The sequence below is a fragment of the Balaenoptera ricei genome, chromosome 8 (genome assembly GCF_028023285.1).
Source record: "Balaenoptera ricei isolate mBalRic1 chromosome 8, mBalRic1.hap2, whole genome shotgun sequence".
Lineage (NCBI taxonomy): Eukaryota > Metazoa > Chordata > Mammalia > Artiodactyla > Balaenopteridae > Balaenoptera > Balaenoptera ricei.
The window spans coordinates 19265808-19289714 of NC_082646.1; the positions used below are offsets into that span (position 1 = coordinate 19265808).

The 23907-nt window shown below is 36.9% G+C and overlaps 2 protein-coding genes across 4 annotated transcripts in view; one reads left to right on the forward strand and one right to left on the reverse strand.

Moving 5' to 3' along the window:
- ATM (ATM serine/threonine kinase) overlaps positions 1-8291 on the forward strand; it is a 141486-nt gene extending 133195 nt beyond the window's left edge. Inside the window, exons 60-63 of the mRNA XM_059930391.1 lie at positions 43-157; positions 918-981; positions 5034-5170; positions 5277-8291. Coding sequence (XP_059786374.1) covers positions 43-157; positions 918-981; positions 5034-5170; positions 5277-5460 — 500 coding nt within the window. The 3' untranslated portion in view covers positions 5461-8291. The remainder of the gene's footprint in view (positions 1-42; positions 158-917; positions 982-5033; positions 5171-5276) is intronic.
- The window catches only part of C8H11orf65 (chromosome 8 C11orf65 homolog), a 133869-nt gene that overhangs the window by 9509 nt on the left and 100453 nt on the right, over positions 1-23907 (reverse strand). For 2 of the 3 annotated variants that reach the window (XM_059930393.1, XM_059930394.1), the window contains exon 8: positions 21971-22097. In XM_059930393.1, the coding sequence (XP_059786376.1) occupies positions 21971-22097 (127 nt within the window). Of the gene's footprint in view, positions 1-21728; positions 22098-23907 lie in introns of those variants that run through there. The other variant, XM_059930392.1, reaches the window with a different exon arrangement.

Here is a 23907-nt window from a genome sequence, read left to right on the forward strand (position 1 = left end):
TAGCTATGGGACCTCCTAACCTCACTGTATTTTTTACTTTAGGAGTTGCTTTTGAACAGGGTAAAATCCTTCCTACTCCTGAAACAGTTCCCTTTAGACTCACCAGAGATATTGTGGATGGGATGGGCATTACTGGTGTAGAAGGTGTCTTCAGAAGGTAAGCCAAATAGGGTAAGGTAAGGCAGATGATTTTTGGTGTTGAAATTATTTGGATTATTGATTTCTATAGATTATAGAATTCACCCTTACTAGAATTATTGTACATTCCAGTGCTTTACCAGTACTAAGGAAGAAAAGACCTTTGGTAAAAGCAGTAATAATTTCCCCTTCCTTCAGACCACCTGGGACCTCACCCAATATGACACACATACTGTCCTCCCTTACTGCCTTTGGAAGCAGCCTGCCTTTACTTTTCACACCTCTGTCCTCGCTAACTCTTTGTTTACTGATCAGAACTTCTCTTGGGTGCTCATTCTTGGGTATATAAATTATCCTAAAGGAGCTTATGATCTGGTACCAATTCCTGCTAAAAGAACTTTGCAGTTCCCTGTAGTTTTCCCAGCATAGTCTACATACTCAACTTTCTTTCTTTTTTAAGTCTACATACTCAACTTTTAGCAGGGCAGATTCTAGTCAAAGTAAACTGTAATTACCATAATAATCAACTGAAAGAAATGTTTCATAGTAGTAGTGTGCTATTCTTATAAATGCTAAGCTCATATTCACATATATATTTGTATTCATGTCAGAAACATCTACTGAAAACCCACTCTGCCAAGTACTATGCTCTTTGAGGTATTAATTTGGGAATTATTAACAAGAATAGTCTCAGCATACTAAACATGAGTATATAGGAGGTAAAGATACGTTGAAAATGTTGGTGTATAATAAAGTGCATATTTATAATGTGTTTGTAGATGCTGTGAGAAAACCATGGAGGTTATGAGAAACTCTCAGGAAACCCTGTTAACCATTGTAGAGGTAAAGTATATTATAAGGAAATCTTTATTTTTCTGCCTGATAGACTGTGTATCTTGTTAGGAAGGCACTGATTGGAGGATCAGTGCTTTGTTCTAATGAGGTGGGATGATGCTGGGCAGCAGGAGAGTAAATAGTGGCTTAGAAATGCCTTCAGCCCCCTCAAGTGTCTTGGAATGTTACAGCGCTATGAGTAACCTCTAGTCTTCAATACATACATCAGCACTTTGACATCTTAGGTACCTTGTATGGTATTATTTTCAGAATGGTTTCCTTTGGAGTTTGAAGAGAAATCAGTAAGTTGTATCTCCTTTTCCCATGCCCAGGTTCAGAACCATGTAGTGAGACAGATGGAGATCAAAGTGTCAGCATTGTTACTGTAGGAACATGACTGAGCAGTGAGGGCCAAACTGGCTTGCTGCTGGTGCCACCTCAGTGCCTCTTTGCTGTCTTAACCTGGGGACAGCCCACCGAGTGGGGTTTGGGCCTACAGGGCATAAACACTCTATCAGGATCACAGCCTCATGTTGATCAGGGCAGAAAGGGAAGGAAGTCCAGCAAATTTCCAGTGCTTATGACGTTAATTCTACCCAAGTGAGAATTGGGTACCCGAGGCAGTCATTCTCTATCCTAGTAAAGGGTATGTGGGGCAAGAGATCAGGAGAGTGTCCTCCACAGGGAAGCTTGGAAGTAGAGTTGAAGCATGCCTCCCTTACATTCTTTCAGCTTTTTGTTCCTTTAACTTGTGGTGCTGGACCTGGCTGCACTTTACTATCACCTGTATTGCTTTTAAACAACATTGATGTTGACCAAATTTGAACTAAACTTCTAGGGATGAGGCAAGAACATTTGTATTTTTTAAAAAGCTTCATTGGCATTAACCATTAAGCCTGTGATCAACAGGGGTGGAACTATATCCCAAGGAGGGTAAAATTTATAGTCTATTAGGGTGGTCCTGTGTCTACTGCCTTTATGAACCAAAGTCCTCTTTATAGCCCCTTTGGACTGCTGGTGGCCATATGGAGTTTTGGTACAAAGAGAGTTAAAATGGGTCCCAATAGTGTGTTGATAAAGTTAACTCTAAGGCTGTGCTGTTCCCAAGGCTGGAAAAGCTTTCCCTTTTTCCCATATTATGTTCATACATATTGTCATTTGTTTGCCATTGGTGCTGCAGCAAGAATAAATGATAACATGGATGCCTCAGTAATGCAGAAATCAAGGTCTAAAATCAAATTATCTTGCTTCTTTGCATTTAAGACCAAAAAATCCAAACTTTTCAAATTAATTTAAAATCCAAAGAAGTTTAATGTATTCCCCAGTATTTTACTCTGTTCAATCTCAGTCAAAAGGATTTTTGTGTCTGGGTAGATGTGGGGGTTCCTTCAGTACCGATGTCCTGAGTTAACACTTGCTAGAAGAGGGTAGTTCCTTCAAGGCTTCAGAAGTTTTATTAGTTGAATGCCAAATTGCTCGTGAGCCTCATTCTTTAAAGAGTGGTAGGAGATAAAGTTAGAGAGGTAATAGTGGGCAGATTATTTAGGGGTTTCTACCTTAGTGTGAGGATTTTAGATTTTACTGAGTAAGATGGAAACTGTTGGGGAGTTTCAGGCCACTGCATCTCCACCTGCAATAATGGTGTCACTTATAAGCTTTATAAGCTTTGTGTATTTTACACTGATTTGCCTAATCTTCCCTCTGTAAATCTGTCTGAATTTCCTGAAATAATTTAGTGTGGTTGTCCCAACCTTCCCAGCTGACCTCACTATGGACTTTGTGCCTTCAGCTTTAGCAGGGTACTTCTCAGGAGTTTTGCTGGATCCCAATCCTCTGGAATGTCATTTCAGTCTCCTCTTTTGTATTCATCACGTTTGCTCTGTTAGATTTCATTGAGCCGCGGTCACTGTTTCTGATACAATAACAATTACAACTTCTCGCTTCCTAACCCTCTTTAAGAACACTGTGACTTGGCTGCATTTCCCTTTCTCTCTCAGTACATTTGTCTCTACTGGCCTTCAAGATCTCATTTTCTTTTTCATAATAGACCATCCTATCTTCTAAGATTTTATCCAAGTGCAGTTTTGCTCTCTAGAGGACAGTTGGCAATGTCTGGAGACATTTTTTTTTTTTTTTTAATTTATTTATTTATTTATTTATTTATTTATGGCTGTGTTGGGTCTTCGTTTCTGTGTGAGGGCTTTCTCCAGTTGCGGCGAGCGGGGGCCACTCTTCATCGCGATGCGCGGGCCTCTCACTGTCGCGGCCTCTCTTGTTGCGGAGCACAGGCTCCAGATGCGCAGGCTCAGTAGTTGTGGCTCACGGGCCTAGTTGCTCCGCGGCATGTGGGATCCTCCCAGACCAGGGCTCGAACCCGTGTCCCCTGCATTGGCAGGCAGACTCCCAACCACTGCGCCACCAGGGAAGCCCTCTGGAGACATTTTTGATTGTCATAATTGGGGCTGGGGGAGATGTGAAGGTACTATTGACATCTAGTGGGTAGAGGCAAGAGATGCCACAAAACATTCTATACACACAGCCCTCACACCAAAGAAATATCCAGCTAAAAAATGTCAGTAGTGCCAAGATTGAGAAACCCTGCTTTAACTTAATCTGTATTCCTTTCTTGTTTTTGTTCAACCAGTTCTGTTCTGATAATAAAGCTAAAGTATATTTTTTTAATTACTCCAGTTCCTCCTTGATTCCAGAATTGGCAAATATGATTCCTAACACAAGCCCTTGGGTTTGAAATAATTCAATTGTGTTGTTTCTCTGTTTCAACCAAAGAAGACCATATAGTCTGTTTATAATAGAGGCCCCCATTTCTTTTCATTAGTTGGTTAATAAAATATATGTCCCTTTTGGGGGTGAAACTGGTTTGAATCCCTGAAGTCTAAACCCATGTCAGTGCCCAATTTGAAGTCACATAGAAACCCTTAAATTTATGGACAAACCACATATATTCAGAGTCAGTCCCTCTGTATTTTTTAATAGTCCTGGAGGGTGCTCAGAACAGCATAAACAGATGACCAGTTTTTGGTACTGCTGATCTAGTATTTGTCCTGGAATTTAACGTGTAACGCTAAGGGCATTTTATAGTATCAGACTGCAGACCTACGTAGGAACACAAAAAAGGCAGCAGCAAGAAAATATTCCAACTTTGTAATGCTGGAATATCCTGCAAAATCAGGCATTCCTGGAACTGAGTCTTCACTTATTATTAAGACCTGTATGGTAAGCATTTGCTGAGGCCTATTTAGAAAAAATTATGTGCTTATAAACACCAGGGGCAGTTAGCTGTTCTGAATTGCCGAGGTCAAAAAATACCTGTGACCTCACTTGCTAAAATTTAGACTTAGAATCACTTGCTCTGGCCATGCCAGTTATTTTAGTATTCAAATTCTACTCCATATGTAGATTTCAAGATGCCAACCATAGCACTAGACCTTGGGTTTTGAGGAGTTTTCAATAAATTATACCTTTTTTTCTCCACCCAAATGTGGAACTAATTGAGTGGAAAAGAAAGAGCCCTAAGAATAAGATAGAGATCAAAATGTCAGGTTTATTACTGATACAGCTGTTGGAGGATATGGCTTAGGAGTAAGGTCCAAATAGGCTTGCTACTGCTGTCCAGCTCCCACCATCTAATCTATCCCTTAGTACAGCTCACCTGAGGGAGAGTTGGGGCCTGCAGTTCTCTGCTTTGGCAAATGTTCTTACCCAAGAACTGATCAAGAGGAGAGGGAGAAGGAAAGAGTAACTAATGCTCATCTGCTTTTAATTGATTAGTTTCACCCAATCAGGAAACATGGGTCAAAGGATGTCACAGTCCCCAAAATGGAGAAAGAATGAATTCAGATGGGAGAAAAATCCCAGAGCATCATGTTAGTATAGTTTCCTCCACAGAGAAACATGAAACACATGTGATAAGTTTGCCCCTCCATCCCAGTCAACTACCATGTGACTGGCCTGTATTATTTTTATAATACTGGTTCTACTGTTTCTAAATACATCATCAAAATACACATTGTTCTTCTAATACGTATGTCCTCTCTGTCTAGGTCCTCCTGTATGATCCTCTCTTTGACTGGACAATGAATCCTTTGAAAGCTCTGTATTTACAGCAGAGGCCAGAGGATGAAAGTGAGCTCCATTCCACTCTAAATGCAGATGACCAGGAATGCAAACGAAATCTCAGGTGAGCAGTATTTGGGGAAGGATCTGTTGTCAGTTGTTCAAATTCTCCTATTCCCAAGGCCCTTTAAACTGTTCCACCTCATTAACCTTTGTGTTTTTGTCGTTAGTGATATTGACCACAGTTTCAACAAAGTAGCTGAACGTGTCTTGATGAGACTGCAAGAGAAACTAAAAGGAGTGGAGGAAGGAACCGTGCTCAGTGTTGGTGGGCAGGTGAATTTGCTCATACAACAAGCCATGGACCCCAAAAATCTCAGCCGACTTTTCCCAGGCTGGAAAGCTTGGGTGTGATATTAAGCATGTGATTGCCTTTGAATTCAGCCTTTAGAAATTGTATTTTGGCCTTCATTTTTAACCCACCCACATACTTCAAATAGGTATTAGTATTGAACTAAGTAAACTTCTGTGTTTTTTAAAAAACATTTAATGCTTGCTTCATTTACCTAAAGATGCTTTGATAGTCTCAAGGAACAGTTTTCTCACACTTTAGAAATAAACAGTCAATCATGCTCTACTTCTAAGGTAAATGTTTATTTTTTCTTCTCAAGTGCATACTTGTATCATTTTCAGTAGAATCACTGACTTTTGCTTTAGCTGAAAATGCAAGCAGCAGGAGTATAGCAGCAGCGCTGGCAGATTTTTCTTTAGTAGGAGTTAGAACAAATAAATATACTGCTAGTTTTGATATAGCTTTTAATTAGAACTTGTTTCTTGGATATTATATATGAATGATAAAATATTAGCATATAAAAGGAAGAAAATAACTTTAAAATTGTAACCATCTATGTACCATAGTAAATATGTTTGGATTTTCAGTAGTGAGATCACTCAGTGTTACTGAATAATGAAGGTGTTATGATATGGAGAACAAATTTCACAGACACAGTATGGTTACTATTTTTTAGAAATGTATATTAGACCTTCTCATTCTATTCTCTTTATCTTTTAAGCCCACTGTGTTTCCAGTACTTTATCTTTCTATGATGCCTTCATATCTGTCTTCTAGTTCATGAATTCTCTTATCTCTATGTAATCTCCTTTTTAAACTATTCATTGGGTTTCTCCTTTCAAAAGTTGTTTTCCATTTCTAGGTATGTATCATTTTTAAGGTTTGCCTATTATTTGTTTCATGATGTCTAGTTGGGTTTTTTTTTTAACTTTAAGTTTCTGTTGTTTGTATCTGTTGGTTTTTGTAATTGGTGGACTGTTAATCCATGTATTTTGTGATTTTAGAAGGTGAGCTTATTTTCAGCAGGACCTTCTCATGGGAATCTTGAGTGACCTGGGTTAAGAATAATTCCTTCCAGAAAAGCTTTATGCCTGGTTATGTCATAGTTCCAGGGCTATCACTGACAGAGGACCACTCTTTCTTTAATTTCTTGGCTTCAGGGTTTCCTGACCTGAAGAGTACTATAAATTTACTGAGAGAAGACTCCCAGGCCAAGACAGACATTCTTCCACATTATCTCCCTGTGCTAGTCGGCAGAGTGTTGTATTGATGACTCCCCTTTCACTGAGAGTGTAAGCCTGAATGTGTCCCAACCTTATGGACATGAGGGCAGGTGCATTTAATTACTACCCACTGCCTTTTTAAAGTGCTCTTATAAATGTTATAGCTGAAATTCATAGGTTAATGAGATTGGCAAGTTTGCCAGGACAGCTAGAATATCAGCTCACACATCTACCTCTCTGGTTTTTAGTTTCCTTCTGAAACTGAAAATTTTGGGCCGTAAGGATTTCCCCTTTCTTACAACTTCTGCTATGTGTTTAAAAAATATTTCTTATATCTTAACCTAGCATTTCTGTGTGTATTGTTGGAAGGAAAGGGTTTAGGTATCAAGTTTGATATATAGCTAGAAATGGAACTCTTCTGTCCCCGTAGTGTCATTAGATAAACAAATAAAACTACTGACTTGTCTATTGGTGAATATAATCCTTCCTCCATCCTTAGGAAACTGTTCATCTCAGCTTCAGAGATTAAGAAATGGATGATTGAACCTTGATGATGAATAGGATGAATGAATAGGAAACCTATTTTTATTACCAAAGTGAATCAAGGGAATGTAGCAAACTTAGAATGTCTTTATTTAAGAAAGCCTTGAAATCTTCATGGGTGGAATAAGAAATTATCAGCTAGATGATAGTATAGGTAAGTGAATTTGTAGCTAATTCTTGCTGGTTGATGTATGTTATTCAAAGAGCTTTGAATAACATCATTAATCTACTCTTCAGCGTTGAATGGTGTGCTGTAAAGCTCCTGTCCTATTCAGATATTCTTATTAATGGCTTTGAAAAGCTTACCAGATTTTCAGATAACAATTAGGAGGAATAGCTAATTCACAGGTGATAGAAATAAGATTCTAAAGATTATGACAAGCTGGAACAATGTCTGGAAATGAATAAGATAGAAAATAACTGGGAACAAATGAGGAATGGTTAGGTTTTTAAAATATTTATGATAGAATATTTGTTGTATGCTGAGTACCTGACATACATTATATGCAGTGTCTTTTGCAAGATTAGTGATGTTATTCCAGTTTACAGCTGGGGAAAGTGAAATTTGGAAAAATAAAATAACTTGTCCAAGGGCAGAATATAATAAGTCCAAGTTTAATATGGACAATCTCTAACTTGGAAATCTTTCAAGTGAAAAGAATCTAGGCTTCACCAGTCATTTGGCTCATAAGGTCAGTGGAAACCAAGGAGAGAAGCTACTAGAAAAGCAGATAAATTACAGACTGTTTGAACAGTTGTGTTCAGATTAAGGGAGATAACTATTCGTTCCACTATTCTCTGTGCTGATCATACCACCCCATAGTATCTTCCTAATTAGTAGGTAAATAAATCCATGGTCATGATAGTATATACTTAAAATATATGCACTTAGAAATGCTAAAAATTTAAATATGGCCTAAAGCAAATAAAAGCAAAGAGGAAAACCTTTGATCTTCTTAAAGATTAAAGTAGGCTAGTGTTTAAATACATAGAAAGCTAGTGTACTGGCTTGAAATATGGACATATGTGCCACTTCAAATATTTTGGTTGTACCTTAATGAAATTGTATATTTCATGTAGATTTTTTTTTTTAGTGCTATTGAATGTATTTCTTTATTACACTGTTACCTGTTTTAAAATAAATCTTAAAGAAAATGTATGCTAAGACTCATTCATTTTATTCAAATATTTGAGTGCTCTGTGGGCCAAGCATGGTGCTGGTTCGTAGGGAGACAACAGTAAGCAAGGCTGGGGTATACAGCAATTTACAATGCAGTGTGAACTGAGAAGCCTGCTACACAGGACCAGACCAGTATGGTGCACCTCACTCTAAATAATATAGTAGTTTTTGATTACCCTGTGACAAAAAGCCAAATGAATGTTCTTTTTTGGGGGGCCTAGAGAGTGATCTGCTCGACATTTCTAGAGTCTAAAAAATACATACTGGAAATGACAGATACAAAGATCCTAATATTCTAAATTTGAAGTTTGCATTCCACATATTTATTGTTTTTTAAAAATCAATAACTTCAGTCTTTAGAGTTTCAGGCTTTTTTGTCCAGTTTCTGAAAAAGTGAATTTTGCATAAATACAGTACAAAGTTTTCACAGAGATTAGATTCAGAATTTGGTGAGTAAGGTGAAAATCTAATGAAAATTATTCCCTGAAAAATCCCTTACTTTGCCCATAATGTACAACATGCATAATTTTTTTAATGTACAACAATATGTAAAAATATATACTTTTACGCTAATGTACAGTGTATGATTCTAAAGCAGTGATTCTCAGGGGGTAATTTTGCTTCCCCACTCATTTGGCAATGTCTGAAGACATTGTGAGAGCATGAAACATTGACATATAGTGTTGAAGTTTAAGATCAGTACACATTTCCAAACCAGGAGAGAAATGGTCATGATTTGGCTTGTAGATCTTGCCTTGCTATAAGTGTGTGTTCATAGCTGGTCTACTATTAATGTGATTTGCTATTTTTAAAACTTGTGGTAAAATACACTTAACATAAAATTTACCATCTTGACCATTTTTAAGTGTACAGTTCAGTAGTGATATAAGTACATTCACACTGTAGTGCAGCCAATCTCCAGCACTCTTTTCATCTTGCAAAACTGACGTTCTGTACCCATTCCACAACTCCCCATTCTCCCCTCCACCCAGCCCTTGGCAACCACTATTCTATTTTCTCTCTCTCTGAATTTGACTGCTCTAGCTTCCTACTATAAGCATTTGTCTTTTTGTGACTGGCTTATTTCACTAGCATAATGTCCTTAATAAGGTTCATCCCAGTTGCTGTATATCAGAACTTCCTTCTTTTTAAAGATGGAATAATTTTATGGTATGTATAGACCATGGTATGTATAGACCACATTTTTGTTTATCCATTTATCTGTTTGTAAACACTTGGGTTGCTTTCCCCTTTTAGCTATTATGAATAATGCGGCTATTGAGCATGGGTGAACAGACATGTCTTCAGGACTCTGTTTTTAATTCTTTTGGGTATGTACCCAGAAGTGGAATCACTGGATCATGTGGTAATTCTATTTTGAATTTTTTGACGGAAACACCATGCTGTTTTCCATAGTGGCTACAGTGTTTTACATTCCCACAAACAGTGCACAAGGGTTCTGATTTTTCCACATCCTCACCAACACGTTATTTTCTGTTTTGTTTTTTTAATAGTAGCCATCTTAATGCATGTGGAAGAGTCATTCCTGCAAGAAAAAACATTGTATACTTTATACAAATCCAATGAGTGGTATTGCAAGAAATAACGAGTTTTACTGGGGAAATACGTCCTTCAGTTGACAATTTTGAAAACCTCGTTCTGCCTTACTTAATGTTAGGTTATTTGAAAACCACCCCAAAATGTTCCCTAGTATTTGAATATTCACTATAGACTTATAATTCTTTGTAAATACTTAGTATTTCTTATTGCTTAAGCAATTTTTAAAAAATATCCCTGAGTGTAAAGAGTTGGAAGAATTTTAAGAGAGAAAATGGTAATCACTCAGCTGGTTGCAGATTTGGTGGGGTTTTTTTTTACTTTATTTTTTAAATTGAAATATAGTTGATGTATAATATTATGTTGGTTTCAGGTATACTCCATGGTGATTTGACACTTGCATACATTATGAAATCACCTTGATAAGTCTATTAGCTATCTGTCCCTATCTGTCCCTGTACAAAGTTATTACAATATTATTGACCATATTCCTTATGCTGTATATTATATCCCCCAGGCTTATTTATTTTATAACTGGAGGTTTGTACCTCTTACTCCCCTTCACCCATTTTGTCCCCTGCACCTTCTCCCCTCTGACAACAACCTCTGTTTGTTCTCTGCATCTGTCTGCTTTCATTTTGTTTTGTTTGTCTTGTTTTTTAGAATCCACATGTGTGTGAGATCATACAATATTTGTCTTTCTCTGAATTACTTCACTTAACTATACTTACTCTACCCTCTAGGTTCATCTGTGTCACTGCAAGTGGTAATAGTTCATCCTTTTTTTTAAAGGCTGAGTAATATTCCATTGTATATATATATACCACATCGTTTTTACCCATTCATCTATTGATTGACACTTAGGTTGCTTTCATATCTTGGCTATTGTAAATAATGCTGCTATGAACATTGGGGTGCATATATCTTTTTAAATTAGTGTTTTTTTGGTTTTTTTTGAGGAGGTAAATACCCAGAAGTGAAATTGCTGGGTCATCTGTCAGTTCTATTTTTAATTTTTTGAGAACCCTCCCTAACTACTTTTCATAGTGGCTGCACCAATTTAAAACAGTTCACCAGGGTTCCCTTTTCCTCACATCCTCATCAACACTTGTTATTTGTTGTCTTTTTGACAATGGCCATTCTGACAGGTGTAAGGTGATATCTCGTTGTGGTTTTGATATGCATTTCCTTGATGATTGGTGATGTTGAGTATCTTTTCATGTGTCTGTTGGCCATCTGTATGTCTTCTTTGGAAAAAATATCTATTCAGGACCTCTATATTTTAATTGGGTTGTTTGGGTTTTTTGACGTTTAGTTGCTTATATTTTGGATCTATCCTTTGCAAATGTCTTCTGTTCAGTAGACTGCCTTTTCATTTTGTTGATAGCTTTCTTCACTGTGCAAAAGCTAGTTTAATGTAATCCCATTAGTTTATTTTTGCTTTGGTTTCCCTTGCCTGAGGAGACAGATCCAAAAAAATAATGCTAACATCAGTGTCAAAGACCATACTGCCTTTGTTTCCTTCTTGGAGTTTTATGACTTCAGTTCTTAATCCAGTTTGAATTTACTTTTGTATGTGGTGTAGAAAAGTAGTCCAGTTTGTTTTGCATGTAGCTGTCCAGTTTTCTCAACACCATTTATTGAAGAGGCTGTCTTTTCCCATTGTGTATTTTTGCATCCTTTGTTGTAGATTAATTGACCATAAGTGTGTGGGTTTATTTCTGATCTCTCTATTCTTTTCCATTGATCAGCCTATTTTTATGCCAGTACCATACTGTTTTGATTACTATAGCTTTGCAGTATTGTTTGTAGTCAGCAAGCATGATACCTCCAGCTTTGTTCTTCTTTCCCAAAATTGCTTTGGCTATTCTGGATCTTCTGTGTTTCCATACAATTTATAGAATTATTTGTTTGGGTTCTGTGAAAAATGCCATTGGTATTTTGATAGGGATTGCACTGAATCTGTAGATTGCCTCTGGTAGTATGGTTATTTTAATAATATCAATTCTCCCAATCTACGAGCACAGTTTATCTTTCTATTTGTTTGTGTCGTCTCAGTTTCTTTTGTTAATGTCGTATAGTTTTCTGAGTACAGGTCTTTTACCTCCTTGTTCAGATTTTTTTCCTAGGTATTTTAGTCTTTTTGATGCAATTGTAAATGGAATTGTTTCCTTAATTTTTCTTTCTGAGAGTTTGTTGTTAGTGTATAACAACGAAACAGGTTTTTGCATATTAATTTTGTGTCCTGCTACTTTACTGAATTCCTTTATTAATTCTCATAGGTTTTTGGTGGCATCTTTAGGATTTTTTATATCTAGTATCATGTCATCCACAAACAGTGACAGTTTTACTTTTCCTTTCTAATTTGGATTCCTTTTATTTCTTTTTCTCATGTGATTGCTATGGCTAGGACTTCCAATACTATGTTGAATAAAAATGGTGAGGTTGAGCATCCTTGTCTTGTTCCTGATCTTAGAGGGAACGCTTTCAGCTATTCACCATTGAGTATTATGTTGGCTGTAGGTTTGTTGTATATGGCCTTTATTATGTTGAAGTATGTTCCCTCTATTCCACTATGTTGAGGGTTTTTATCATAAATGGATGCTGAGCTTTGTCAAAAGTTCTTTTCTGCATCTATTGAGATGATCATGTGATTTTTATCCTTCAATTTGTTAATGTGGTGTATTTCATTGATTTGTGGGTGTTGAATTATCCTTGCATCCCTTGGATAAATCCCACTTCATGGTATATGATCCTTTTAATGTATGGTTGAATTCCACTTAGTAATATTGTGTTGAGGATTTTTGCATCTGTTTTCGTCAGTAATAATGGCCTGTAATTTTCTTTTTTTGTGGTGTCTGTCTGGTTTTGATATCTGGGTGTTGCTGGTCTTACAGAATAAGTTTAGAAGCGTTCCTTCCTCTTCAATTTTTTGGAATAGCTTGAGAAGAACAGGTGTTAACTTTTATTTAAATGTTTGGCAGAATTTACCTGTGAAGTCGTCTGGTCCTGGACTTTTGTTTGTTGGGAGGTTTTTTAAAAGTACTGATTCAATTTCATTATTGGTGTTTGGTTTGTTCATATTTTCTGTTTCTTCCTGATTCAGTCATGGGAAATTCTGCATTTCTAGGAATTTGCCCATTTCCTCTCGGTTGTCCATATTATTGGCATATAATTGTTCATAGTAATCTCTTATGATCCTTTGTATTCCTGTGGTGTTGATTGTAACTTCTCTTCTTTAATTTCTGATTTCATTTATTTGGGCGTTCTCTTTTTCATGATGATTCTGACTAAAGGTTTTATCAATTTTGTTTATCTTTCAAAGAACCACCCCTTAGTTTCATTAATCTTTTCTATTTTTTTTTTTTTAGTCTTTATTTCATTTATTTCTGCTCTGATTTTTATGATTTCTCTCCTACTAACTCTGGGTTTTGTTTGTTCTTCTTTTTCTAGTTCTTTTAGGTCTAACTTTAGGTTGTTTATTTGAGATAATTCTTGTTTTCTGAGGTAGGATTGTATTGCTGTAAACTTCCCTCTTAGATCTGCTTTTGCTGTGTTCCATAGATTTTGGATCATTGTGTTTCTATTTTCATTCGTCTTTGGGTAGTTTTTAATTTCCTCTTTGATTTATTTAATGACACATTGGTTGTTTCATAGCATGTTGTTTAGCCTCCCTATCTTTGTGTTTTTTGCAGTTTTTTTTCTCGTAGGTTGATTTCTAGTGTCATACCATGTGGTCAGAAAAGATACTTGATATGATTTCAGTCTTAAGTTTATTGAAACTTGTTTTGTGACCTAGCATGTGATCTATCCTGGAGGATGTTCCACATGCATTGACAAAAATGTATATTCAGCTACTTTTGACGGAACGTACTGTATGTATCTATTAAGTTCATCTGGTCTAATGTGTCATTTAAGACCAGTCTTTTTCTGTATTGATTTTGTCGGATGATCCATCCATTGATGTAAATGGGGTTTTAAAGTCCCTACTAATACTATGTTACTGTCAGTTTCTCCCTTTATGTCTATTAATATTTGCTTTATATATTTAAGTATTCCTATGTTGGATGCATCTATATTTACAATTGTTTTATCTTCTTTTTGGATGGATCCCTATATCATTAAGTAATGTCCTTCTTTGTCTCTTGTTACAGTACTTACTTTAAAATCTATTTTCTGTGATACAAGTATTGCTGTCCTGGTTTTCTTTTGATTTCCATTTGCATGGAATACCTTTTTCCATCCCATCACTCAGTCTGTATGTGTCTTTAGATATGAAGTGAATCTCCTGTAGGCAGCATATATGTGGGTTTTGTTTTTCTATCCATTCAGCTACTCTGTGTCTTTTGATTGGAGCATTTAGTCCATTTACATTTAAAATAATTAGTGATAGACATGTATTTATTGTCATTTTGTTAATTGTTTTCTGGTTGTTTCCGTGGTTCTTTTTTTGTTCCTTTTTTCTTTTGCCCTCTTTCCTTATGATTTGATGGCTATTTTTAGTTTTATGTTTAGATTCTTTTCTCTTTCTTGTGTGTCTATTATTGGTTTCTGGTTTGTGGTTACCATGAAGCTCACATATAACACGGTATAAGTTACATAATCATTTTAGTTGATCTCTTAAATTCAAATGCATTCTAACCAGTCTACATTTTTACTCCCCTATCCCAATGTTTAATGTTTTTGACATCATATTTTACGTCTTTTTGTGTTGTGTATTTCTTTATTTATTGTGTATATAGATGGTTTACTACTTTTGTCTTTTAACCTTTATACTAGTTTTATAAGTGGTTGAATTACTACCTTTACTGTGTGTTTCCCTTTACCAGTGAGATTTTTCTTTTCATAATTTTCCTTTTTATAGCTGTGGACTTTCCTTTTCTGCTTAGAGAAGTCCCTATAACATTTTTTTTTTTTTCTGGCCATGCCACGTGGCATGCGGGATCTTAGTTTGCCGACCAGGGATCGAACTCATGCCCCCTGCAGTGGAAGCACAGAGCCCTAACCACTGGACCGCCAGGGAATTCCCTATAACATTTCTTATAAAGCCAGTTTAGTGGTGCTGAACCATTTTAGCTTTTGCTTGTCTTTGAAACTCTTTATCTCCCCTTTAAATCTGAACGATAGCCATGCCAGCTAGAGCATTCTTGGTTGTAAGCTTTTTCCTTTCATCACTTTGAATATATCATGACATTCCCTTCTGGCCTACAAAATTGTTGCTGAAAATTCACCTGATAGCCTTATGGGGGTTTCTCTGTATGTTACTAATGGCTTTTCTCTTGCTACTTCTAAGATTCCCTTTATCTTTAATTTTTGCGATTTTACTTTTTTTTTTTTTAATTTTTTTCTTTTGGCCATGCCATGCAGCTTGTTGGTTCTCAGTTTCCCAACCAGGGATGGAACCCAGGCCACAGCAGTGAAAGCCCGGGATCCTAACTCTATGCCACCAGGGAACTCCCTTTGCAATTTTAATTATAATGTGTCTTTGTGTGGACCTCGTTGGATCATCTCGTTTGGAACTCTCTGTGCTTCCTGGACTTGAATGTCTGTTTCTTTCCCCTCGTTAGGGAATTTCTCAGCAATTATTTCTCAAGTAAGTTCTCTGCCCCTTTCTCTCTTCTTCTAGGACCCCTGTAATGCAAATGTTAGTATGCTTTATGTTGTCTTAGGTGTCTTGTAAACTATCCTCATTTTTTTTAAATTCTTTTTTCATTTCTCTGTTCAGCTTGGGAATTTCCACTGCCATGTCTTCCAGATTGGTGATCCATTTCTCTGTATTATCTAATCTACTATTGATTCCTTCTAGTGTATTTTTTATTTCAGTTCTCTTATTCATCAACTCCTTTTGGTTCTTCTTTATATTTTCGAACTGTTTGTTTAAATGGTCATGGTGTTCTCCATTCTTCTCCAGAGTTCATTGAGCACCTTTATGATCTATACCTTGAACTCTTTATCTGGTAGATTCCTTATCTCTACTTTGTTTAGTTCTTTTTCTGATGTTTTGTCTTATTCCATTGTTTGGAACATAAATTTCTGTCTCCTCATTTTGCCCAATTCTCTGTGTTTATTTCTGTGTACCAGGTAGGTTGGTTACATTTCCCAATCTTGGTGAAGTGACCTTATTTAAGGAAACATCCTGTGGGGCGCAGCAGTACACTCCTCTCTGGTTAACAGAGCTATATGTTCTAGTGTACCCCCTACATGGGCTGCCTGTGTGCTTCTGTTGTGACGTGGCTGGCCCCAACCCCACTGGCTGCAAGACCATGTCTTGTATGGTGGTTGTGGGCCCACTGGAACGTGGGGTAGGCTTCCTATGTGGTTGTCTGTGTGACTCAGGGGCATTCGGGATTGGTGCTGTCCCACTGGTGAGCGAGGCCAGGTCTCCACATGGCTGTCTGTACAGCTGAGGCCTCAGGGTTAGTGCCAGCCTGCTGGTGGACAGGGCCAGGTCCCCAGCACTAATAGGCTAGAGGGAGGATTCCAAAATGGCACTGGTGTTACCAGTGCTAGATTAAGCTCCCCAAAATGGCTGATGCCTCCATCCCCAGGGGGAGTCCTGATTGCTTCTTGCCTCTCTGGGAGGTTCTCTAAGATCAGTAAGTGGGTCTGACCCAGGCCCCTTTCAAACTACTGCCTCTGCACTGGGACTCAGAGCATGTGAGATGTTGCATGCACCCTTTAAGAATGGAGTCTGTTTCCTATAGCCTTCTGGCTCCCTAATGTATGTCCTGCTAATTTTCAAAGCCAGACACTCTGGGGGCTCATCTTCTCAGTGCAGAATCCCCATGCTGGGGAGCCTGATGTGGGACTTGGACCCCTCACTCCTTGGGTAGTACTTCTGTGATACTGATATTCCTCCCTTTTGTGGGTCGCTGACCCTGGGTTGTGGGTCCTGACTATACCATGTCCACCCTTCCTACCTGTCTTATGGCTCCTTCTTTAATGGAAAATCTTTTCTGCTAGTCTTCAGGTCATTCTCATAGATAGTTGCTCTGTAAGTAGTTATCATTTTGGTGTTTCCATGGGAGGAGGTGAGTTCAGAGTCTTCGTACTCCACCATCTTGGCCCTCACATTGTGTTAAATTATTGCAGTGTAAAGCAACATGGACAAGTGGATTTCATAGACATCTCAAACATATTCATGGCATAAAAAGGCCAAAAAACAATGAACATAATCCTGATGAGTCAATGCCTTCTACTTCTAAGGAAAGCATACCATTGCTGCACAAACTCTTCCTGATATTAGAAAAGCCCGTTTTATGAGGCCAGTATTACCCTTAAGTCAAAAATACAAGAATTACGAGAACAATACAAAACAAAACTGAAGACCAATATCGTTCATGAATAGAGGCAAAAGTCCTTACCAATATTAACAAGTCAATTCCACCAATATAAAAGAGGTAATACATCATGACCAAATGTATGAAGTGTTGTACAAAGTGAGCGGGTTTCATAGACCAAAGTGAGCAGGAACAAGGAAGTTATACTGGGCATTGTCAGTTGGTTAGAACAGTTACTTCCCTTATATGGAGCAAAGGGAAGTCTTGGAGCCAGGTTAGGTAATTTTTGCTGAGCAGGAAAGTGCTGATTGGTTGGCCTAGGCCTACCTCTTCTGGGAGAGCCGAGCACAGAAATTTAAGTTTTGGTTTACTAACATGGGGCTTAGCATAAGCAACTCCATCTTGGGCATAGTCTGGACACTTTAACCTGGGTATCAAGAAATATTGTTGATGTTTTATACAGATGGCCAATAGGTACATGAAAAGATTCTCAACATCGCTAATTATTAGAGAAATGCAAATCAAAACCACAATGAGGTACCACTTCATACCGGTCAGAATGTCCATTGTTAAAAAGTCTACAAATAACAAATGCTGGAGAGGGTGTGGAGAAAAGGGAACCCTCCTACACTGTTGGTGAGAATGTAAGTTGGTGCAGCCACTATGGAAAACAGTATGGAGGTTCCTCAGAGAACTAAAAATAGAATTACCACATGATCCAACAATCCCACTCCTGGACATATATCCAGACAAAACTATAATTCAAAAAGATACATGTACCCCTATGTTCATAGCAGCACTATTCACAAGAGCCAAGACATGGAAACAACCTAAATGTCCATCAACAGATGAATGGACAAAGAAGGTGTGGTACATATATACAATGGAATACTACTCAGCCATAAAAAAGAACAAAATAATGCCATTTGCAGCAACATGGATGCAACTAGAGGTTATCATACTAAGTGAACTAAGTCAGAAGAGAAAGACAAATAACCATATGATATCACTTATATGTGGAATCTAAAATATGACACAAATGAACCTATGAAACAAGCAGACTCAGAGACATCGAAAACAGACTTTTGGTTACCAAAGGGGAAAGGTGGGATGGAGGGATAAATTAGGAATTTGGGATTAACATATACACACTACCATACATAAAATAGACAATCAACAAGGCCCTACTGTATAGTACAGGTAAGTCTACTCAATATTCTGTAATAACCTATACGGGAAAAGAATCTGAAAAAGAATGGTTATATGTATATGTATAACTGAACCACTTTGATGAAAACCTGAAACACAACATTGTAAATCAACTATTCCCCAACATAAAATAAAAATTAAGTTTAAAAAAAAGAAAAAAAATGGTAACTTGGACTCTATTAAAATTAAATACTTTTTCTCCTCAAAAGACATCATAAAAGAAAATGAAAACACCACCCACAGATTGGCAAAACAGTATCTGATAAATGGTTTGTTTTTAGACCATATTAAAAAATCTTTTAACACAATATGAAATAAACAATTTAGAATTGGCAAAAGATTTGAATAGACACTTCACCAAAGAAGATACCAAGTGGCAGATAAGCATGTTAAAGATCTTCAATATCATAAGTCATTTAGGAAATGCAAACTAAAATCACAATGAAATGCTATTCACTATACATCCCCTAGAATTAAAACATCTGACAACATGAAGTGACAGAAACCAAGTGGAGCTACTTAAGTTCATTGCTGGTGGAAATGCAAAATGGTACAGCCACTTTAGAAAAACAGATTCTTATAAACATTCGCTAAAATGACCGTATTATACAAGGCAATCTACAGATTCAGTGCAATCCCTATTGAATTACCAATGGCATTTTTCACAGAACTGGACCAAAAATTCTTTAAAGTTGTATGAAAATACAGAAGACCACAAATAGCCAAAATAATCTTGAGAACAGAGCTGGAGGAATCAGGCTCCCTGACTTCAGACTATCCTACAAAGCTACAGTAATCAAAACAGTATGGTACTGGCACAAAAACAGAAATGTAGATCAATGGAACATGATAGAAAGCCCGGAAATAAACCCAGGCACATATGGTCAATTAATCTACAACAAAGGAGGCAAGAATATAAAGTGGAGAAAAGACAGTCTCTTCGATAACTGGTGCTGGGAAAACTGGACAGCTACATGTGAAGGAATGAAATTAGAACAGTCTCTAACAGCATATATAAAAATAAACTGGATTAAAGACCTAAATGTAAGACCAGATAATATAAACCTCCTAGAAGAAAACATAAGCAGAACACTCTTTGCTATAAATTGCAGCAATATTTTTTTGGATCCGTCTCCTAGAGTAATGGAAACAAAGCAAAAATAAACAAATGAGACCCAATTAAACTTGAAAGCTTTTGCACAGCAAAGGAAATCCTAACCTAAATGAAAAGACAACCTACAGAGTGGGAGAATATATTTGCAAACAATGTAACTGACAAAGAATTAATTTCCAAAATATATAAACAACTTATACAGCTCAATATCAAAAAAATAACCCAATCAAAAAATGGGCAGAAGACCTACATAGACACTTCTCCAAAGAAGACATAAGGATGGCCAACAGGCACATGAAAAGATGCTCAACATTGCTAATTATTAGAGAAAAGCAAATCAAAATCAAATAGGTATCACTTCACACCAGACAGAATGGCCATCATCAAAAAGTCTACAAATAACAAATGCTGAAGAGGGTGTGGAGAAAAGGGAGCCCTCCTACACCATTGGTGGGAATGTAAACTGCTACAGCCACTATGGAGAACAGTATGGAGGTTCCTTAAAAAACTAATTATAGAACTACCATATGACCCAGCAATCCCACTGCTGGGCATATATCTGAAGAAAACCATGGTTTGAAAGGATACATGCACCCCATTGTTCATTGCAGCACTGTTCTCAATAGCCAAGACATGGAAGCAACCTAAATGTCCAACAACAGAGGAATGGATAAAGAAGATATGATACATATATACAATGGAATACTAGCCATAAAAAAGAATGAAATAATGCCATTTGTGGCAACATGGATGGACCTAGAGATTATCATATTAAGTGAAATAAGTCAGAGAAAGAAATATTATATGATATCACTTATATGTGAATTTTAAAATGACACAGATGAAATTATTTCCAAAATAGAAAGAGACTCAGAGTTAGAAAACAAATTATTTACCAAAGGAGAAGGGGAAGGGATAAATTAGGAATTTGGGATTAACAGATACACACTACTACATATAAAATACACAACAGGGACCTACTGTATAGCACAGGGAACTATATTCAACATCTTGTAATAAACTATAATGGAAAAAGATCTGAATATATATATATATATATATATATATCTGAATCACTTTGATGTACACCTGAAACGTAAAGCAAGTATTGTTCAATAAATAAATAAATAGATATTTAAACATATAGTTATTGTTTACCCCAGCAATTCCACTCTGAGTTATTTCCCAAGAGAAATGAAAATACATATCCCCATAAAGACTTGTACATGAATGTTCATAGCAGCTTTATCCACAATGATCCCAAGCTGAAGAAGACCAATTGTCCATCAACCTGCTGAATGTTTAAAGAAATTGTGGTATAGCCATGTAATAGAACACTAGTCATTAAAAAAGGAATGAACTACTGAAATATGCAACAACAAGAATGAATTTCAAAAGCATAATTCTAAAGAAGCAAGACCAAGAAAGACTACATATAGTATCATTCCATTTATGTGACATTTTAGAAAAGGCAGAATTGTAGTGAATGAAAGGAGATCAGTCCCAGGGGAATGGCGTGGGGTGGGTGGATTGACTGCAAAGATGTACAGTTTGGGGGTGATGGAAATGCATGATACCTTGATTGTGCTGAAAACTGCATAACTATATATATATATATTTGTCAGACTGAGTACTTACAATAGGTGAATGTATATGTAAATTATATGAATAAATCTGATTTTTTTTCTTAAATATACATTAGGTCTCTGCTGATTTTTTTATGCTTGGGAGTATAAGCCTCTGGTCTATTAGGATTGTAGACACAGTGTGATAAGTGTGATGATGGTTAGTAGTAGAGGGTTTTTATGGGAAGGTACAGTAATTCAGACTTGGAGGGTATGGTAGGCTTTGTTCCTTGACCTAACAGTCATCTCCAGTTTTCTATTTTTCCCACTGTGGAAGCTAAGAGACAGATTTTTGCTTTTCTGGCTCCTTTAGCTAATGGTGCCCCTGTAACCCAGTTTTGTTCAAAGATGCCTAAGCTGAATGGCACTGGGGATTCTAGTAAGGCTTTTGCATTCTAATAAAAGGAGAACTTGCTACACTGCCCTTTTTCTTTTTTTTAATGGAGAAAGGGCTCTGCCTGATACAAATGCACAAATAAAGAATGCTTCAAATAAAGAAGAAAAACAATCAGACTGAGGGGGTTTTTTGCACCTAAGTATAATATTTTTATTTAAATGCGATTGTTAGAATACTACAGTTTCGCAGAATACCGGGAATAATTTCTACATTTTCCATAGCTACTGTATTCAGTCTGATGTTCTATTTCTGTTTAATCCTCCTTACTTTTAATTGGGCTAGATTCTGTGCCAAGAATATACAAGTCATTCCAGCCAGAATAAACTATCTCTGATGGAATCAGGGCTTGAAGGGTTAAAGCTCAGAAAAGAAATTATAGTTTATAATTATATTTTTTTATATTTTTTATATAGTTATAATTATATTCCATAAGTGGAATCAGACCTTAGTCTAGTAAAAGTTGGTCCTTCATAAATACTGTCAAATGAAGTATCTTCTTGTGTTCCCATTTCCTCTTCCAATATATCTTTATAGTCATATTTTTTTTCCCGTGCTTGCTCAAACCTGAAACCTAGAGAGGAATGACAAATATTTAGAAAGATGCGAGATATGACAGGATATAGACTTATTCAATATGCTACTGCATTCCAGGTAAGGTCTATTCCACATTCCTTCTCACCACTCTTAGAGCAGATATCTTTATATCCTATTTAACCGAAACAATAAATGTCCCTAATTTCTGAGATCATCCTACTTTTCACTACCATATTTTATTGTCCATTTTTACAAAAGGCTCTGTAGGATCTGGGTTTGAGGTTTAACCTACTACTAACTAGCTCTGTAATTTTTTTTTTTTTTTTTTTTTTTGCTAGCTCTGTAATTTGAAGCAAGTTATTTAACCTTTGTCTCAATGTCCTCATCTATAAAGGGGATAGATGGGGATAATAATAGTACATGCCTCAGCATATTTTTGTGAGAACTAAGTGTGATGGTGCATGTAAAGAACTTGGCATTTAGTTAGTACTCCACAATTAACTATTAGCTAACAGTTCTTTATTCACAAACGAAGAGAAGCCTTTTCTGTCCCTAGAGCTAAAGTTTCCAAATTCTGGATTTGATTTCCTCATGCTTCTTGAAGAAGTGGCACACATTCCGTCCTCTTTTCAATGCCAGCATCTTCAATATATCACCTTCTACTGCCTTCAGTTATGATGCAGATCTCCATTACTTAAAATAATTTTCACTTGCTCTTATGCTCCTTCCAATTACCATGCTATATCTTTCCTTCTTTTCACAATAATCTCTTTTAGCTCAGTAATTTATATTATCTGCTTCCGTTTTTGTACTTGACATTCCTTTCAAGTACAAAATTCCTGCCATTGAGACTCTACTATGTTCTACACATTGGGAACTCAGTAGCAAACAAAACAAATAACTTCCTGCCCTCAAGTGATGACAGTTGCCTAAACCTGTTCTCCAGAAGGCCATCCACTGCATTAAACCCCCGAAGTGGAAACCACAGAGTGTGTTTGAGGACCAGGCTAGATGCCAGTGATGCTGGGTTGTGAGCCAGAGGGAGAGAGTGGGACATGATAAGGGTGGAAAGCTAGACCAGAGCCAGAGTGCCATGATAAAGTTAGGGTTTTATTCCAAGTGCAGTGGAAAACTATAAGACGCATCAGGGGTAGTCATCGTTAAGAGTATGGGTTCTAGAGCTACCTAGTCTCAATTCAAATCCTGGCCCTCACAGGAACTGACCTTGAGCAAGTAACTTGGCATCTCTTTGCTTGTCTGTAAAATGTAGATAATAGAACCTGTCTCGTTGGGTTGTTCTGAAGATCAAATGAATCAATTTTATAAAACACTCTAAGACAGCACTTCCACATGGTAATTGCTAAAGAGGAGTTTGTTAAATAAGTGTTTTGTTTTAATTATGCTGATTTAAATTTGTAGATCACTATCTGTTGTGTGGGGAATGGACCGGAGGAGTATAAGTTTAGAGACCGTTGCAGAAGCCTGCAGAGGGATGATGGCAACTGGGACTGTGGTGGTGGCCATGAGTTGGAAATAAGTGGATAGGTTAAAGCTAATAATAGCTAACACTTATAGAGTACATACTATGTGCCAAGCACTATTCTATGCTCTTTACATATATTATCTCTTATTACCTCACAACAATATATGAGCTAGGTACTATTGTTATTTTCACTTTACAGATGAGGAAACGGACCAAGTAACTGGCCCAAGATCATACAGACAGTAAACAGTAGAGCCCAAAATCAAAAACAGGCAGTTATGAATCAGCACTCCATAATTATAACCTCTTTGTTTTACTGCCAATCACAGATGACAGTGGGACAGAACTCATACACTCAGATTAT